The sequence below is a fragment of the Phytophthora infestans genome, genomic scaffold (genome assembly GCF_000142945.1).
Source record: "Phytophthora infestans T30-4 supercont1.37 genomic scaffold, whole genome shotgun sequence".
In the NCBI taxonomy this organism is placed as follows: Eukaryota; Oomycota; class Peronosporomycetes; order Peronosporales; family Peronosporaceae; genus Phytophthora; species Phytophthora infestans.
The window spans coordinates 1270840-1289420 of record NW_003303722.1 but is presented as its reverse complement, the minus strand read 5'-3'; the positions used below and the strand labels follow the sequence as shown (position 1 = coordinate 1289420).

Here is an 18581-nt window from a genome sequence, read left to right as displayed (position 1 = left end):
TGAAGACTGACGATGATCAGCCTCGAGTCGCCCGACGTGGTGGTGGCATTAAAGTGTGCGTGGAGCACAGGAGGGCTAGAAGGTTAGTGGGCGCGAGTACCGGCACTGGCGCGCGGCATTCCGCCGCGAGATGACCGATCTTCCGGCAGCGGAAGCAAGTGATCGGGCGATTAGGACGGCCGTTGGGCCCACGAGAAGTCGACTGACGGTGACTATTCGACGCGTCAATCGCGTCGATCTCCATGGGCTCGTGAGGAAAGGGAGCGTGCTAGTGTGGAGCGACTGCGAGGGACGCAAGCCGAAGAAACGTCGTCTGGAGCAAGGAACGAGAGTCAAACTGCGAGTGGAACGGCACGCGGGAACGTTCCAGATGTGGCAGCGGAAGACACCGTGCGACAGGCTTCGGGCGATGTGGCTCGGCGAGCGCACCGAGCGCCAGTCGGGGAGAATTGTCACGGTGTACAGCTGCATGGTAAATTAACGATGCTGGCTGACTGCCTGCAGAAGGTCTACTCGCCCCAAACTCTACAGACCACGTCCAAGCAAGCGGGACCTGCGGCCAAGACAGTGACGTTCCATTGTGAAGTCGTTAAGCAGCTGGTTGTGGCGGGAATTGGAGCTGGACCGCCACACACGAGGGATCTGCTGAAAGGTAAGGAGCTTTAAAACTTCTAGCGAGGTGAAATGAGGAGGTCATTCGTGGATTTCCTTCTAACAAAGAACACAAGAATATATCAACCTTTATATTACTATCCCAGTAGTGTCGCTATTACTACTACCTCCTACGTCGGCCCAAGATACACGACCCCGATTAGAAAAAGACCGCGACATTAGTATCATTTGCTCAGAACTAAGGCTCTCTCATTATCTGTGGTGACGAGGCGCATTATTTAGGTGGAAAAGAAGAGAGACACCTGATTGGCTGTGTGAAGCTGAGATCGATTTTGAGCTAGCTGCCCAGTTTGCTCAAACCAAATTGTTGAGAGACTTCAAATCATGGTACATGTACTGCGATTCTCTAATATTTATGCGGAAACTCAACTGAAACGATAGAACCAACTAAAGCGATGTATCTAAATAAAACCTTGTTTTATTTGAGTTTCAGCATAAAGTTTAGAGAGCCGCAGTACATGCACCGTGATTTGAAGTCACTCAAAGCTTGAACTCAAAACGCAAGTTGGGTGCATGATCAGCAGTTGAACTAACCAGAACGAACAGAGCACATTACGTGCAGAATGTGCACGGCACACGTATTCCTTCATTTTTTTTGTGCATTTCGGTGAGGAATCATGTACTACATGTATATTTTGTGAGCCGGGGCGGTGTCATACCGGTATGTGCAGTACGAACCTCTGACAACTGGATACTTGAAACCTGGTAATCCTCTCCAGCAAAAGCTACTTCAACATTTTACTCGAGCTATATCGCTGAAACACCACCATTCGAAGCGAGAACCAAAATCTCGCTCAAATTGATACGCTACTTTTGGGCTGCGGGGTTATCTAGAGCTTACTGGAGCAGCGAGATCTGCCGTTACGAACACCAAAGCAAGTACATGTACTATATGCATGGTGAGACGGGCACTCTATTCTAGACGATTTTTACGTGCTAAATGTTCCAGCTCACCGCGGGACCAGACTTCTTGTCCATTTCTCCTTTTCCACCGAAGCTTTCGCATAATATTTGAGTGATGAATTTCGTCGGCGCGATACTGCTACTGGGGATCTCCATATCGTCGGTTTTGGCTGTGACAGAGTGTCCACCGCATGTAAGCAGCCCTATTAAAGCAACGCTCGACGGCCGCCAGCTCTTCAGTGCATGCGCTACTGGCGTCAAGGAAGGTCAAGTCAACGTGCTCTTCGACGTACTCAACCTCTCAGATCGCGATTTTCTTGCCTTCTGCCGCTCTTCGCGTTGCATCAAGCCCGTGGCGTTGCTGCTACAATCAATCCCGAACATTACCTACCAAGGCTCGGCACGCAACATTTCCCAGGAAGTTTCGACCTTGTATCACCACTGCGCTAACGTGGTTGGTACTGCGGACAAGACCGACGAAGACTACGTGTACAGATACTTCTTAGATTAACATATAAGATGTTAAAGCGCTATCTACATTTCTGAAAAAGGCAACATTCTTTGAGGTCTGAAGTCAGCTATCGATTTTGTTTCACAATGTGGATGGCCATTACCAGTGCCAAGGGCTACTATTACTACCATGGGCCTGTGTTCTCGTGAGTGCGGGTCCAGAGAGGCGAGGTTGCTGCTGCGTACGACCTAGGGTATAGTTATCCAACTAAACCGCATCAAATTCAAATCAATTACCAGTGTATTCCATTGCAGTTTTTGAGTGGAGAAGACAAGGTTTCGTGCTTTGACTCTTAGCGTAGACTCCAGCGGCTGGTATGTACTGGATTTTGGCATTGGGTACTGGATACCAGCACGATGACTGGACGTCGAACTCGCGTCGAGTGATCACAAGTTTGGACTGGGTTTTCGGACAGCAAACGGCCAGGGGGCATGAGGCGGGCGTGTTTCTGTCTGTCTTTACTGCTTTCATTGTGCATTAAGAACTAGTACACGCTTGTACCAGGCTAGGGCATGGATGACTCACGCCACTGGAGCCAACAAGCTTCAAGGTGAGGGGCCCCCGGACGTGCTTGAAAGCCTCACTGCTATTCTCTCGGCCTTACGATCAGAGCTCCCCGTGCCTTCGTCGAGCCAGGATGCGCAATCTCATTACCGCCTCGACCACCTTTTTCCTGCTGCTGCTACTATTCAACACGTCCGCTCCACCCGTGCTTGCAACTACAGAGTGTCCCCAGGATTCAAGCTACCCCATTAAGGCCACGCTCGATGACGGGAAGCTATTCAGCACTTGCGCCGAAAAATCTGCGGGCGTTCGAATTGACGTTCGCTCGCTCTTCGACGTGCTTAACTTCTCTGACCGCGACTTTCTCCTCTTCTGTCGTACATCAAGCTGCATTAAGCCAGTAACGTTGCTGCTACAAAGCATCCCGACCTACTGCCTCATCGCCTACCGCGGCGCAGCTCGCAATTTATCGGAAAAAGTCTCGGCGCTCTGTCTCCAGTGTGCCCAAGTCGTTGCAGCTGTGGATAAGACAGACGTCTTTAGATACTTCCTGGACTGACGCTGAAGCGACGTTTATTACCTTAACACGAGCACATTTCACCTCGCCTTGTATACGTTTCAAAATGTATTGAGATGTATACTAACTGCAACATGACCATCACTCCAAGTTGAAGTGCGACATGTCCGGGAAAGCCCGCATCCATTTCATTCCGCATTTCGCCTCGCAAGCCACAGGTCAAACCAAGGAGACGCTCAAGCCAAGTATGAACTGGATGACGAGCGGCAAGCACCGCGCGCTGTACTCGCAGCGTGGGCGACGCCGACAGATGCATTTTCCGTCCCAAGTCCAACGTCAGCGCGTCACGCCCACGAGTCCTTCACGTAGCTCCCAGTCTAGAGCAGGGGACTCGACGAGGCCCTGGTACATTGTGTCTATCGGAGACGACGACGAGTCTCAAGGTTTGTACTATTCACAGTTGAAGCGACTGTCTTCTGTATTTACTGACGAGCTCGAGTGGATGCCTGTAGATATCCGCGTCCTAGAACTGGAGCGTAAAGGAGCCATGTGCACCGCTGGTATTCAAGCCGAGGGGGCAGCTGGAGAGCCGGCATATGGTAGTGATAGTAAATACATTGAGCTACGGTCGATTTCGAGTCAGAAGAGAGGCCGCGAACAAGAAGTGAACGCTCAGGAAGAGAGAAGTGCGAACAGATGCATCTTTACCCCAGTGAAGAAGGCGAGAAAGTATGAGTCCTCTCGTGCAGCTCACTCAATCAAGAGTGCTCGTGGGGAGCGACCCCCATCGTCGATTGCTTCTGGCGTCGACTTGCTTTTTTTCAAGTATGATATGTGTATGTAGGGGTGTATCAGGGGATATCGCTGCTGACTCTGCGTTTGTGGTTGGTTGGATGAAGTGATGGACAAGAGCTACCACACAAGAGCAGAACTCAACACGCAAAGCAGGATATTGCTGAGTCAGTCCATCCAGACACACGACTTTCTCAGCGGATTTGTGACGATGGGGGTGAAGATGAGCTACAGGTATACGTGCTTGAAACTGCGTTTGATCTCCAATATCAACATTTTGTTATTTGAACCAGATTTTTCATGATGAAGATTTACACAGTCACAACGGAAAATTCGAGGCTCAGCAGCACTCACCAGATAGCGACAACACTGGCGTTCTTGGTCACGAAGCGTCTACTACCAGCAGGAGTGAGTTCGACCAACGAGACTATCAGCTATGGAGAATCAACTCCCGTTCTTGCGCTGGCTCCAGTCCTGATACAGTCACGTTGATTCAGTTTGTTGTTTAGACCATTCGAAGTATCTGACATGGTTTATATTACCCCGCTACAGACATTTTCTCGTCCAGACACTGCCTCGTTCGGAAACGCCAACGAGCCGTACGACGGGGGTAGCCTGTAAAAACCAAGTTAACGACTAATCTTCTCGTTCTCCTCGAAGAATTCATGAAACTTTTCATGCAACGACGCCGTCAAGTACACTCGAAGCTTCGCCTTTGTCATTCAAAATGAGCCGAGCAGAAGGTCGGTTTCCTGTCTTGGTAATATTTGTGTGGAAACTTCTTACTCCTTGTTGCATTCCAGTTTTACAATCCCAGCTCTCTACCAGAATTCGTTCGGCAGTACGTTGGGTTTTGAAACGTGAAGATCGAAATTTAAAGCGTTCATGCTCGCTCTGCTGTTCGCTTCAGACACGCGAACATCGAATGAACTTCACACCGAGCCGACGACCATCGCCAGCACCATCTCCGTCAACATCAACGTCATCACAGGATAGCATCGTACTAGGCCGCCCACCACTAGGCTGGCAAAAGAAGTTGTTGCTGGCGTTGGAGGAAAATCCGAGAGCCAACCCGGAACCTGCTTCATTTCGAGTCGGCAGTTCTCAAAGAAAGCTTGCTGACAGCGATTTAGAGAACGGTTTGTATATCGCGAAATTCTAGCACTGACGCTTGCGGTATCTCAGCACAACTTCACTTTTTAGATCAACTGGATTCGCCACCTTCGATTAGCAATTCGCGGGCGAGCGACTCGTCCAGCTCGATCACCGACGCACTCATTCCAGTTGACGCGAAAGAGCGCATTATGGCTGCAGCAACTTCTCAGCACTCTGAGGGCCCTTCGAGCTGGTATCCTCGACCAACCATGACGAGTATGCCATGAGGTGGAATGTTAACTCTGCTTTCTAAAGTTATTGTCGTTGAACTGTCATGCTGCTAGAACCTGGCAACGCGACCAACACAGACACAATTTTTAGTGGAAAACGTGCGGCATTTCAACAGTCATGGGTCATGTCGTCACGCACGAAGACTATTCTGGATGCAGCAGCGAAGGCTCCCTCCGTGGAAAACGCAATTCAAAAGAGCAACACGAAGCATCTTGAAATGGAGAGCGTCGCGATCTACATGTACACGCTGGTGCAGTGCTACAAAATCGACGAGAAGCTTCGGTTTGTACACTGCAGCCTGCTTCTGTAGCCCATACTCAACACTTTATTATGATTAGTGCTGGCAGTGGCAGCTCACCAGTAGCTGATCTTGCTCAACTACAGCTCGAAGTTCCTTCCACGGCCACTACCAGAGAGTTGACGAAACAAACGGATGGTCGTCGTGAACTTATCTTTTCACCGAAGCGCTCGCGCTAACTCACACAGTTGTCGTGCACTTTTACCAAGAGATCGGATAATTAAACTTACTCCTCTGAGTAGATCTTTGCCAGCGCTTTCTTGTTCACTTTACCCATCGCGTTCTTGGGGATCTCCTCCACGAAGAAGTATTTTCGCGGCACTCGATAACTCGCGAGGTGCTCTTTCGAAAAATCCACCAGTGGTGGTGTAAACATCTTCGGAAAAACTTTATCGCCTTTAACGTCGGAGCGAATGACAGCGGCAACGATCTGCCCCCACGTTTCGTCCGGCAGTCCGAAGACAGCGCATTCAAGTACCTGCGGGTGAGTCAGCAATACACGTTCGACATCCAGAGCTGACACCTTGTAGCCTGCCGTCTTGAGGATGTCAGCGCTCGCTCGTCCACGGATGCGAAAGCTCTTGAGCTCGTTGCTATACTGAACGATGTCACCTGTCTTGAACCAGCCGTCGGCATCGAACTCCTTGGCTGTAGCTTCAGGCTTCCTCCAGTACTCACGAAACACCGACGGTCCCTTGACACGCAGCTCTCCTTCCTTTTCGTCGCTTAGTGCAAGCTCGGTTTCTGTGTCGGGATCCACGACGCGAACAGAAACACTCGGGAACGGGTTACCAACGTATCCCAAGTGGCGCTCGCCATGCAGAGGGTTCGTCAACACCATTCCCAGCTCCGTCATGCCGTAGCGTTCAAGCAATCGAAGCCCCGTCAGACTCTCCCAGCGATTTAAAATGGACACGGGACACGCCATCGATCCACTGATCGCCACTCGCAAGTCACGTGCGCCTTTCAACGCGCTCTGGACCTTTGGATCGTCCTGTGGCTGCTTCTCCAAGTCTTCCAGCAACTTCATGTACACCGTCGGCACAGCCATCAACATGGAGACGGGACGTCTGGCGGCTGCAGCTTGGCCCAGCTTCGACCAGATAAGAGAAGGCTTGGCGAATGGCAGGAGCTCCACAGACCCTCCAGCATACATCACACACAGCATGTTGTTGAGGATGCCGTGCACATGATGAAGAGGCAGGAAGTGGATCAAGTGGTCGCTAGAATTCATCTCCCACGCCGTCACCAAGTCACTGATCTGCGCTGTCAAAGCCGCATGAGTGGTGACTACCCCCTTGGGACGTCCAGTTGTGCCACTCGTATAGATCATATACGCCCCAGCCGTGCTGTAATCCGTAGAGTCTAGCCACTGCAGCACTTGTTTCTCTTGCTCATTCGACAACGCCTTGTCGTCGCCTCCTTTGACATTATCAGGCCTCACAATCACCTCGACGTTTAATCTTGCTGGCAGTCCATCCACATACTCCTTCAACTTGGAGTTTGGCGTCATAAATGACTCATTAACAACGAGCAATGTCGCCCCAGAGTCCGCCGCAATGTAGTCCATCTCGTCTGCCGGATGCGCAGGATGCAGAGGCACCGCAATGCCCCCCGCCAGCCAAATGGCCCACTGGATGATCAGATACGACGCCCCACGAGCTCCAAGCAGCGCCACTCGAGGCTGCTCTTCATCCGTTGGCAGTTTTTCTTGCAGAACTTCACGAAGCGTGAAAGCTCGACGCAGCAACGCCGCATACGTCCACTCAAGAGCTTCGTCACCTGTTGATACCACCGCCACGGAGCTCTGATACTCGGGCAGCCTCTCGAAGATGTGCGGAGCGATAAGTTTCGTTGAGTGAGAGGTATATGTCGTCATGATTCGTGGAGTCTGCCGCAAAATCTTAACCCCCCCCAAGTTGGGGCCCAACGCGACTCGCGAGAAGCTCTCGCGTCGCGAGAGCTTCTGGCTTCCCGAAACCCCATACACGATACTATTTATCTCAAAGATGGGAACACATAGTTAAGTCTAGTTGCTAGTTATCATGTCTTGGCCACAGCCAGGGCACACCCCAAACCCCACGTCTTGATTGCTTTCGTATCGTGTATAGCAATGTACCCATCCGGTAAATGTGTCTGCACGATTCAGGATATTTACAATAACGTGTCCGTGTAGTGCACAGACAGCGCAGTAGTAGGTGCAAGACGTGTCACATATTTGCTGAAATTTAGAGTTTGTAGACAGCTGATATACATGTATATTTAAAACAAGTCAAAAACAAGAGCCAGAAGATAGTCAGACGAGTCTAGCTGCCGTGATCACTAGCGCGCGCACGCTTTCGTTGGCGAAGGCTGCTTGGAGCTTCATTTCCATTGTCGCTGACGTCACCTTCGTCGCTGCAATCACTGCCGTCTCCCGTATTGCTTTGCGCTGGCTTACGCGCACGAATATGGCGCTTCGCGCGCGCCTGAGGGATGCGTGTACCATTTTTCCAGTGTCTGTGCCAGATTTCGAAGCACGAGAGTGCCTGCCCGCTGCTTGTGTGCTTGACCTTGTTGCACAGGAAGACTCGCGACGCTCGTTGGTGCTTGGACGACGATTTCAGCTTACACCCACCACAGAAAAACGTACTTTCACCTCCACGCCATTCACTGGCTGACTTCAGCACTGAACAGACCTTACAGGCGCGTTGGCGGCGTTTTCTGGTATCCGTTGTGTTACCTTTACGCCACTCATCCGTTTGCATCGGAAAGTGACTGTTGGCAGTCTCTCTGGACTTGGTGGGGGTGGGCTGCATGCCGCGATGACGTAGCATTTGCTTCCAATCGTCCGTTTGTAGTTGGCACAGCTCCAGGTGAAGCATTTTAAGGAAGTACACGTGCGACACCTTTGACTTTCCATCGTACGTCCGGCGACAATTGAAAAGAATGTACGCGTTGATTATGACCAGGTCAATAAGACCAAGGAAGAGTTGTAATGACTACTTATTGTATCGACGCGAAAGCTGCAGTGAGTATCTAAATACAGATTACGTATAGGACACGATAAGCATTCCATGTTAAACCGTACATATTCAATAACAACACTTACCTCTGTAGACGTAGCTAATCGTGTACGTTCACACCTCCCATGTATGTTTGATAGTCTTTCATCAGTCTGGGTGCCATCATTTCCGCCATCTCTCTGGTGCCTTGATCGCGACGAACAATACGATCCTTAGCTGCGCTTCCTCCCGCTGCAAGAAAGAAAGAAGACACCTTGATTGTCATACCAACGAACCGCTTTGATCGTGGGCACCTTCAGACACTCAGCCACTTGATAGTCCCTTTCACAATATGTGGTGGCCTCTTGTTTGAAGCACGTTTCCCGTTCTTCTTCTTGGTGGAAGAATAGCTTCGCACAAACCTTGTTTGTTGGTCATAATAGTACCAATACTGTAGAACTTCATGGTCAGCAACTGCATTGCAAGGACGACGAATCGGTCGGTGATAATCAACCGAAACTTTGGAGGTCCAGTAGGTCCAAATACATGGCGAAGATTTCGCACGACTGCTGCTGGTCCGCAATTTGTGTCAGGTGGTGTATTTGTGTCTTGCAGCTGCTGTTTGCCGCAATACACCTCGAAACTGTACCATACATGTTGCGGGTTTCACGGCTTTCGTTTAAAAGTTTTTTAAACGAAACCAAAAGAAACTAAAAAACCCAAAAAAAAAAAGCGAGCCGAAGGCTCGCTTTTACTCACCGTATGCAATATGCTGTTTTCGAGCAGCTCAGCATGAAGAGTTTAGTGCCCCATTTGTGAGATTTATCCGTCATGAACACTCGCATGCGATTGAAGGTGGAGCGCGACGGAAGCATAGCTTCATCGAATACCATCACTGCCGGTAAAATCCAATTGCGCAGGAACGTTTCTTGCAGAGTGTCGGATACAGGACGCAATTTCCACACTCTATCACACGCGGCACGCGGATCACTATTGCTGCTGAAGTGTAGGTTTCGAAATATGTGAGCGAAGCGGTCTCTGGTCATGAACTGGCCAAAACAGCCCCTAGGAATGGCCCCTTCATCAGTGGTCTTCCAATGGTTCTCAAACTTTTCCTTGTTCGGACAAATTGTCCGCGCGATAAGCAAACCAACAAAAATGCAAACCTCTCTTCCCGAAACATCAACCACCTTCTCGAGCCACGTCTTGATTTGTTCTGGAGTCAGCTCCATTAACGGCTTCGAGAAGTGACTCATCAAAATGCATATCTACTGGAGGCTCAGTATCTTCAACTTCAGCAGGGTCAGGCTCCTCTGGTCCCAAGTCATCGTCGTCGTCGTACACAGACCCATGTTCAGTGTTGTCATCCGAATCAAGGCCAGCAAAATCCTCAGGTCTTTCACCAGGCTGCACAAGGTTTGGGTCGTCTACTAACGAGAATACACGATATGAATAAGTAACGTAAAATACAAAAGTGTATGGATAACAATACCTATCGCAAGAGGCTGTACTGCATCAGGTTCATTCGTCACTTCCTCCGATGGAGGTTCTATCTCATCGCCACCTTCATTCACGAGACTCACGATGTAATGGGCCCCTCCATTACATAAGTAGGTAGATTTCTTTACAAAAGTAGGTGCATCAGCACACGACTAGCGTGTGCTGAAATGCTGTCATGCCATTGGCTGATATATGGGGAGCCAGACCCATTATTAGCCAATTGGACTATGACGTGTATTTGAGTGTGGCCTTGGTCCTAAAATAAAGTCAGAGTTGATTTTTCCTTAAACCTAAGACTCAGTCGTCCTATTGCGAGCTTCCTCAACACTATAGTGTAAGCAAGTAACGGAGTAAATACCTGGCCCGTTACACACGACCTCTTCGTCACTCTCAACAACGTCTTTTTCGCTGCTATCGTCATCTCCAAACAGGTCATGCTCTAAGGTTCGCTGAGCAAGTGGTATCTCTGAGGCACAAACCAAAACACGCATTAGTGTATACCTCAGTTTCACATCAACAAAATAGTAGCCCACCGTCTTCACCCGATGCAGGCGAGATGTGGGTTGATGTTGCAATCAGAGCATCACCACCAACACTGCACTCTTGCGAGCTGGTAAGGGCCGTTAAACCTGTACAAGACACAATAAGATTAGACTTCTAAAGCATTTATTATACACGAGAGCATCATACCTTCATTACTTGTACAAATCGCTTTATCTGGTAACTCAGTTGGGCTACCTGGCGGTCCTGAGTCGTTGTACTCAGTTGCATCTCGTACAGGGGTGCTGGATGTAGCGACGGCTGTATGATACACGATACAATCAGTTGATATTGCATCTAATACAGGATAGCAATTCATACCTGTTTCAATCTCCCCTCGACTCTGGGCTGGAGGATCACACGCAGTACTGACTTGTGGATTTGGTACAGGCCTTTTAGAGCTCTGCTGTCGAAGCTCCGCTACGCAAACACAAGTCGTTAGACTAAAAAATCCCCACTAAGCATAATCATACGTACCGAGATCCAGCTGATCCAAAAAGGCCATCAACTCTTTTTCACCCACGAAGAAATCTTTCCCGCGGATGCCCTTCGTACTTTGACCAGGCATAATGTACGTGAAGTCCACCGATAGGCCCTGGGGTCTCTTTGACGACCATCCTTCTCTTCTCAGCTCTCGCCAGCGCGCTTGAAAGGCCATTGTTTGCCAACGGGGGGAGATTCTAGAATGAGTGGCAAACAAGTGGCGCGCAAATGCACCTCCAATTGTTGATATAATTGTGTGGCGCACACTTCTACCTGTGGCTTCTGATTTTTAGAAAATCAAGATCTTGCAGATCTCAGTCGATCTGAGTGGAAGATACATGTGATAAAAACAAAAAAAAACTACCCCCCTTTGACTTAAAATTTGCATACAAAAAAGACGTCAGAAATCCTTATCGTGTCTATTACAGGATAAGCATTTTCGGGAAACGTGTCTAATACAGGCTCTCGCGTTGGGGGGGTTAAGTGAGCTTCAACCACCAAGTGCTAGCCGCACGTCAACATAGATGTCGTTATTCTGAGAAATGATTTACCAATTAGCTGACTTTAAATTTGATAAATTTTCAAGTGTCCACCAATCATTAATCAATAAAGGATGTAACGATTAGTGAAAAATCAGCTAAGTTTTTGTGCTCGGTCTTCAACTTGCCCTGCAGTGGATTCATACATGTACTAGTTATTAATAGTGCTTTGAAGGCGTGTTCTCAACCAAAAAAGGTAGGCTGACGGAATTTTAGACGAAAGTAGCCATCTACATGTATCATGGATGGCACGTGAGTTGAGCGATACGTCCAGTCCATGACACACTTGGTGTTTCATGACAGCGTCATTCCCTTCCTCGCTGTCCAAGGCCAATACTGGTAAGACCATGGACCCGTTTCTCCAGGCTGCAATTGACGAGGCCAAGCTGGGCCTGAGCGAGGGGGGCATCCCCATCGGCTCTGTGCTTGAGATCGACGACAAAATCGCTGCGCGCGGCCACAACCGCCGCGTTCAGCGTGGCAGTGCCGTGCTGCACGCCGAGATGGACTGCCTCGAGAACGCCGGACGACTCACGGCCGCCGACTACGCGCGTGCCACGCTCTACTCGACGCTGAGTCCGTGCGACATGTGCAGCGGAGCTGTGCTGCTCTACAAGATCCCGACAATCGTCGTAGGCGAGAACAAGACCTTCCAGGGCCCTGGAGAGTACGTGCGCTCACGAGGCGTGGACGTCAAGCTGCTGCAGGACGAGACGTGCATCAAGCTCATGCAGGACTTCATCCACGACAAGCCGCAGCTATGGAACGAGGACATTGGCGTCTAGGAGATAGGACTAACGATAATACCTTTTTTCGTACCGTTATGAGCGACTGGTTGCTGGCTGTTCACTGCGGCGCTGGACGTTACGGCTCCTCTAACGAAGCAGCGTACCTCTCGCTACTTCGAACGACCCTCGAGAGTGCTCACCAACTTATTGCACGCTCCCCTTCTCCAACGGCGGCGCAAATCGCGGCATATTTGCTGCAGGCTTTTGAGCACAGTACACTCACCAATGCTGGTCTTGGAGCGAATTTAACTGAACAGGGGCGCGTGGAGTGCGAAGCCAGCGTCGTGTGCGGGCAGACGCACCTAGTGAGCTGCTGTGGAGCTGTGACGGGAGTGAAGGAGCCGAGTGCGTTGGCGTTGAAGCTCTTGGAACAAGCCAAGAGCGACGACTCGAACGCGACGTTTGCGTTCGGTCGACAACCTCCGCTTGTCGTTGTAGGCGAGCACGCTCGCAAATTGGCACATGACTTTGGACTGGAGACAGCGGATGATGAAGAGCTAGACAAGTTTCAAGTGACGGAGACGACGCGAGAACATTGGACCAAGTGGCATCGCCGCTTTCAAGAGCTTAAGACCAAGGTGGAGGAGAAACATTTAGACACCGTTGGCGCCATTTGTATGGACCCAAGAGGGAATGTAGCTGCTGCGTTGTCCAGTGGCGGGGTGGCGTACAAAGTTCCAGGTCGCTTGGGACTTGCGGGGTGTCCGAGAATGGGCTGCGATGCGTCGAATGCTGTGAATACGACGACAAGAAGTCGCAAAAGGAAGCGAAGTGAGCGGAACAAAGTGAAAAATGCCTTCGCTGTGGCCTGCACGGGTAGAGGAGAGCACTTTCTTCGTAGTAATTTGGTAGGAACATTGACTCGGAGGCTGTCAAAGTCTGCGGATTTGGAGCGAGGATTTCGAAAAACATTCGCTGAAGGCAGTGAAGCTAATGGAGGAGTGGGAGTTGAAGGCGGCGTGCTAGCGCTTGTGTCAGAGCCAGCAAGTGAGAAAGACACAAATGAAGCGGGTGAGCGGCTGGTTCAGCTGGGTGCAGCGTTCACGACTCCCTGTATGGGCGTTGGAATCTTGCAATGCCGTGCTGATGCTAAGCCTGAAGTGCAGGTACAGCTCTTGCGCCAACCAGCATCAGCGAGTGGTGAGCAGGATCTCTCCATTCACGTGTCGCTCTTGCGTCTCAAAAGTGAAAAGTGCTGATATGCTTACGACCTTGGAACTCTACCGGAACTCTACCAAAACCCAATCACAAACACAAATTTAAAAGCGAAATGTGTTGAAATATATGTCGAATTTGTGATATGTCTGCTATCATACCAAAATCGAGTTTGTGTAGGTTTTGGTAGAGCTCCATTGATGAGCTTCATAGCTGGAAACATCCTAACGCTACGCAAAGATGGGTGCCTTGTGACAACTTGAAATCTGGCTGGCTGGCTGTGTGTTGGCCCAACACTGTTGGGGAGGGGGGGGGGTAATGCAATGGCAAGGGGTTGCGAAAGTGTGCGCAACGAAGCTGTTTGAAATGCTCAGCTGAAAGACAAACAACATTCTGGCCTTGGATACCGCTAATGCTTTTTGCCTAACGCTACCTAATCTACACAGACAAGAACGACCGATGCCTTGTCGAGGAATCAATTATTAATACTACGTAGTACTACACTGTAGTATTAACACGCATGCCGACGAGTGCCAGTATGACCGTGGTAAACCTCGATTGCACCAAAATCGAGAAGCTACGGCTTGGTTAACCTGTTCTATAAACGCGTTGAGCTAGCAAAAACGCATTCCAGATTGCTCTCGCCTCGAACCATTGCACCCATAGCCATTGACAGAAATTATCTTCTGTCGTTGTAGATTTAAAAAGATCTGAAATCTGATTTTAGATCTGGTATAACGGAGATCTACATGTATCTAGCGGCTGGACATGGTTGGTTGGCCTGGCCAAGCTGACGTACACAGTACACTGTACTGTAGTGACAATCAGAGAAACGGTGCGCAACGTTGTCCTCCCATTTTCATGTGTGCCCGTGTGTATGTGCCTTGGTGGTAAAGTATTGCTTCACCAAACTTGGTCATCAACGTCGATGTTGCAGCGGTTTACCACGTCGAGCACCAAAACCGATGGTGACCATCATGGTCAACCACGACGTCCTGGTACTGTAATGCCAAAGGAACAAGCAGCAAATAACTAAAAAAATACGAAGCGTCCAAACTGAAGCACGGTCCAACTGGCGAGATGTAGGCTGAAGTTGTGCTTCAGAATGTCAACAATCGCTCTGATCTTGAAGACGCGCTGTCCTACCTTTGCCCCTCCTCTGCAATCGATTGCAAGGTCGGACACATCACAAGCTGTCTGTTAATTAAACTCAGTGCTCTTCCTGTTATTGAACTTGTCTATTCATCAGTTATCCGGACATTTCGTTATACCGTATTCCTTATGTGATTGGCGACAGTCAAATTCTTGAGGTGGTCCAGCCTTTCTGCCAGCATAAAAGATACCTGCATAAAAAAAACTATATAACATGCTAAAATTATATTGGTCGCCAAGCACATAAAGCGCGACGACACGAAATTTAAATCAATTTGATTGGCTGCTGGATTTGTCGCTAATGACCGAGCGTCGCCAATCACATAAGGAATACGGTATTTCATCAATACTCCGTCATCACCCAGATTGCGCTGGCTGCCACGTACGCGTGCCGTAACGAAATCTCCACCCTGTGGCTAGCGTCCAGCATCTGGAGCTCTCCTGCGCCATACAACTCCAGACCATTCTCGAATCTACACCGCAAGACTCAGGACCAGCAAGCACAATGGCCCCCAAGATCCGCCACGCCGCCCCCGCCTTCACCGCCGACGCCGTCGTCGACGGAGAGTTCAAGACTGTGTCGCTGTCCGACTACAAGGGCAAGTACGTCGTGCTCTTCTTCTACCCCATGGACTTTACCTTCGTGTGCCCCACGGAGATCATCGCATTCAGCGAGAAGGCGGCGGAGTTCCGTAAGCTTGGCTGTGAGGTGCTGGGCTGCAGCGTGGACTCCAAGTTCTCGCACCTGGCGTGGATCAACACTCCCCGCAAGCAGGGCGGTCTGGGCGAGCTGGACATCCCTCTCCTTGCCGACTTTAACAAGGAGATCTCCCAGGCGTACGACGTCCTGATCGACGTGGGTGAGGAGACCGGTGCCACCTTCCGTGGTCTGTTCATCATCGACGGTGAGGGCAAGCTGCGTCAGAGCACCATCAACGACTGCCCCGTTGGTCGCAACGTGGACGAGATCCTTCGTCTGGTGGAGGCTTTCCAGTTCACGGATGAGCACGGTGAGGTGTGCCCGGCTGGCTGGAAGAAGGGCAAGAAGACCATCAAGCCCACGGTGGACGCGTCGAAGGAATACTTCGAAGCCGCTAACTAAACCGAAGGTGGACGTGTGGGGTTCCAAATGAGCAGCGATAAACACTAGATACGTCGCAATACAAGTTAAGTTACAGCAGATGGCCGAGTTATCATTCAATTTCGGACAACGTGCCTATTATAAACTGCAATACTGGACAATCTGTCGACTACATGGACGCGGCAATTTCTACTTTGAAATACTACGTAGTACTTCTGTAGTAGCAGCGGTCCTTGATGAAGGTTTGAGAGTACTCTTTCTCCTTGGCACTTTACTTTAACTACTACTACTACGTAGTACTACGTAGTAGTAGTATGTCACAAGGCCAACCGGTTTGATAGAATCTGTGAAGTTTATTTGGAGCTATTTTTCGTTGTCTACAGTGCTACATTTGTAGTTTTTTTTCTTGCTACACAGAGCGCCACTGTCCTTCAGCAGCGGCTCCAGGTTGCCAGTCTTGTGCAGTTTGTGCACATCCGAGTTGCCGCCGATCGACTTGCCCGCCACGAACACGTTGGGCACCGTGCCCTGACCCGTCAGGTCTTCCAACGCGTCCTGCTGCTCACTGCCGCCTTCAATCTGGTCCAGCTCCACGACCTCGTACTTGGCTCCCAGCTCCGTCAGCAGCGTCTTGGTCTTGGTACAGTACCGGCAGTAGCTCTTGCTGTAGACGACGACGGGCGACGCAGCAATCTGAGTTTGCACGTTTTCCTTGGCGCTCACCATTTTTAAATGAAGCAGTAAAGGTTTTGATCTTCTTGTTGTTTTGGAGGAGAAAGGGGAACTGAGGAGATGCTGGTCCCGAAACTGAGTGCGCCTACTGTGGACAATGCTGCATAAGTCAACTGGCGATGCAACTAGAGATAATGAGGGCTGGGCGCAGCTATTAGACATTCGGAAGAAGGTAAAGACAGCGTTCAAGAGCTGCTGAATACATAATTCATGTATAAATGAATTAAACTATGTCTTCTTTTTACGAATAACATCACTTAATACTGTAGAGAATGAAACATTCACGTTGTGACGGAGCTCCTTTCCTTCTGTTGCTGTCGTCACCGCATCTCTCATATTATCGCCTACAGTTGCCGCAATATCTCCATGAAGCTCCACCAGCGCCACGAGAAGATCCTTCATCTTGTTCAGCTTGAGCTGAAGCTCCTCAAGCTCTGAAATCCGGCTCCATAGAAGCATTGAAGAAGCTTCCTGCGGTTGCAAGCACTCGCTGCTCACGTTTTCAGTGTGCATGTTCGCGTGGCGTGTCCTCCGGCACCTCGCTCGATGCTCTTGCTCCATCGCGTTATTGACTTTGGTGTATATGCGTCGTTTCGCCAACTGAACCGGCAATGACTCCGAGCTTAACCGTGCGAACCGGTTCATGTGGAGATGATATATTACGTGAGTGGTGGTTATATATTATTCGATTTGAGGGGAAAGGTGCCGAAGCAGAAATAGCAAGGTGCTGATCTTATAATTTATCGATCCGATTATGTAGACAGGAAAGGTGCTGAAGGTGCCGTTACAAAGGTGCATTAACGAGAGCGGTTGCTCGGTTGTAAGCACTGATGATCGAACTTAAGAAAAGTCTCGCTGTATCTTTTTTATAATACCAACAAAAGTACCAATTGGCTGATCGCATGTACTTGTGTCTAAGCCTTCTTCATTTCATGATTTTTTTTTAATAATTCTCTCTGCCACTGTACAGTCCGGTGACATTCCAACCCTCTGTTCTAGCTGTAACTCTACCTTCTGGTATAATTTATGCCGACATGTAGATGTGAGATTAATTAAAGGGCTACATAAAATAATAGCAATGAGATTTATTTTACCAAACACTATTTAATGGGAGTTCTTTAATACTCTCACGGAGATCAATTGCTGTGTGGAATAAAAAATTACTCCACACAAAATAATTTCAATGAGATTCATTACCGCGACCACTGTAGTAAACGAGTGAGCATATTTAAATATTGCGGAGGACATCGGCGTACTTACATGAACGGTGCCGATGTTGATGCCAGAAGTAGTATAATATATGTATTATACTTGGTTTTCGTGTTTTTTTTTTCAAGCGTGTGATCAATCTTCATTCAGCTGGCCAGCCCTGCTTTGCGGGGGTTTGTTATCGGATACGGAGACTAACTACCGTCCATTGTTATTACGTGGCATTCTGAATGAGATGTTGATCCTCTTTAAGGGCGGTGTGTCTCGGCCGAGCTAACAAGAGCCTTTAATAAACGATGGCATTTATCGACGCCATGATAACTTCGCATTAAGACCGGTGGACACACGATGGGTTTAACAAGCGCGACGACTGATAAATGAGCCGTTTGACCACCCAAGAAACTCAACGGAGCCAAGAATTGCCGTCTCTTCACCGGATATTCAGTTGTGAGTTGGAGCTCTAGCGCAGGTTGCGAGCAGGCTTCGTTCGACATCATCATCATTATGACGGTCATAGGCGTTGGTGCTTCCTTTTCAGCACACTTGAAGCCGGCACGTGCGACTTTACGATCCCACAAGTTTGCTCCTGCACTTCACTTCAAGTCTCCGTAGGCAACGCTGCCTATCCAAAATCAATACGTGGTAGCACAAAGCACGCTGTTGCTTACCACAGGTAAAATCTGCCTCTGTGGCTGACAGTGTCAGTCGCGAATCAGCTGGGAAGAGCTCTCTTAAATTATGATCCCTGGACACTCGATCTCCATCTGGCAGCCCAGTCAGTCCCTATTTGATAGGCCTCCAATCTTAGCTGACAGACCCCTATACTATCAATTGC

General features: G+C 49.5%; 6 protein-coding genes across 6 annotated transcripts; 4 read left to right on the top strand and 2 right to left on the bottom strand.

Moving 5' to 3' along the window:
• Positions 1 to 2723: 2723 nt before the first annotated feature.
• On the top strand, positions 2724 to 4520 carry PITG_15497 (uncharacterized protein; the record flags this gene model as incomplete). Its single annotated transcript, XM_002898392.1, has 6 exons — positions 2724 to 2927; positions 3265 to 3550; positions 3620 to 3793; positions 4007 to 4133; positions 4219 to 4307; positions 4468 to 4520. 6 exons carry the CDS (start codon positions 2724 to 2726, stop codon positions 4518 to 4520), a joined length of 933 nt encoding a protein of 310 aa, XP_002898438.1.
• A 1067-nt stretch (positions 4521 to 5587) lies between these two features.
• Positions 5588 to 7476, bottom strand: PITG_15496 (acyl-CoA synthetase, putative; the record flags this gene model as incomplete). The annotated part of the gene is made up of 1 exon (XM_002898391.1): positions 5588 to 7476. One exon carries the CDS (start codon positions 7460 to 7462, stop codon positions 5810 to 5812), a length of 1653 nt encoding a protein of 550 aa, XP_002898437.1.
• A 4500-nt stretch (positions 7477 to 11976) lies between these two features.
• On the top strand, positions 11977 to 12414 carry PITG_15494 (cytosine deaminase; the record flags this gene model as incomplete). The annotated part of the gene is made up of 1 exon (XM_002898390.1): positions 11977 to 12414. The coding sequence occupies one exon, from the start codon at positions 11977 to 11979 to the stop codon at positions 12412 to 12414; it is 438 nt and encodes a 145-aa protein (XP_002898436.1).
• A 38-nt stretch (positions 12415 to 12452) lies between these two features.
• On the top strand, positions 12453 to 13718 carry PITG_15493 (threonine aspartase, putative; the record flags this gene model as incomplete). The annotated part of the gene is made up of 1 exon (XM_002898389.1): positions 12453 to 13718. One exon carries the CDS (start codon positions 12453 to 12455, stop codon positions 13614 to 13616), a length of 1164 nt encoding a protein of 387 aa, XP_002898435.1.
• A 1481-nt stretch (positions 13719 to 15199) lies between these two features.
• On the top strand, positions 15200 to 15976 carry PITG_15492 (peroxiredoxin-2; the record flags this gene model as incomplete). Its single annotated transcript, XM_002898388.1, has 1 exon — positions 15200 to 15976. One exon carries the CDS (start codon positions 15230 to 15232, stop codon positions 15824 to 15826), a length of 597 nt encoding a protein of 198 aa, XP_002898434.1.
• A 192-nt stretch (positions 15977 to 16168) lies between these two features.
• On the bottom strand, positions 16169 to 16767 carry PITG_15491 (glutaredoxin; the record flags this gene model as incomplete). Its single annotated transcript, XM_002898387.1, has 1 exon — positions 16169 to 16767. The coding sequence occupies one exon, from the start codon at positions 16529 to 16531 to the stop codon at positions 16169 to 16171; it is 363 nt and encodes a 120-aa protein (XP_002898433.1).
• Between the last annotated feature and the right edge of the window lie 1814 nt (positions 16768 to 18581).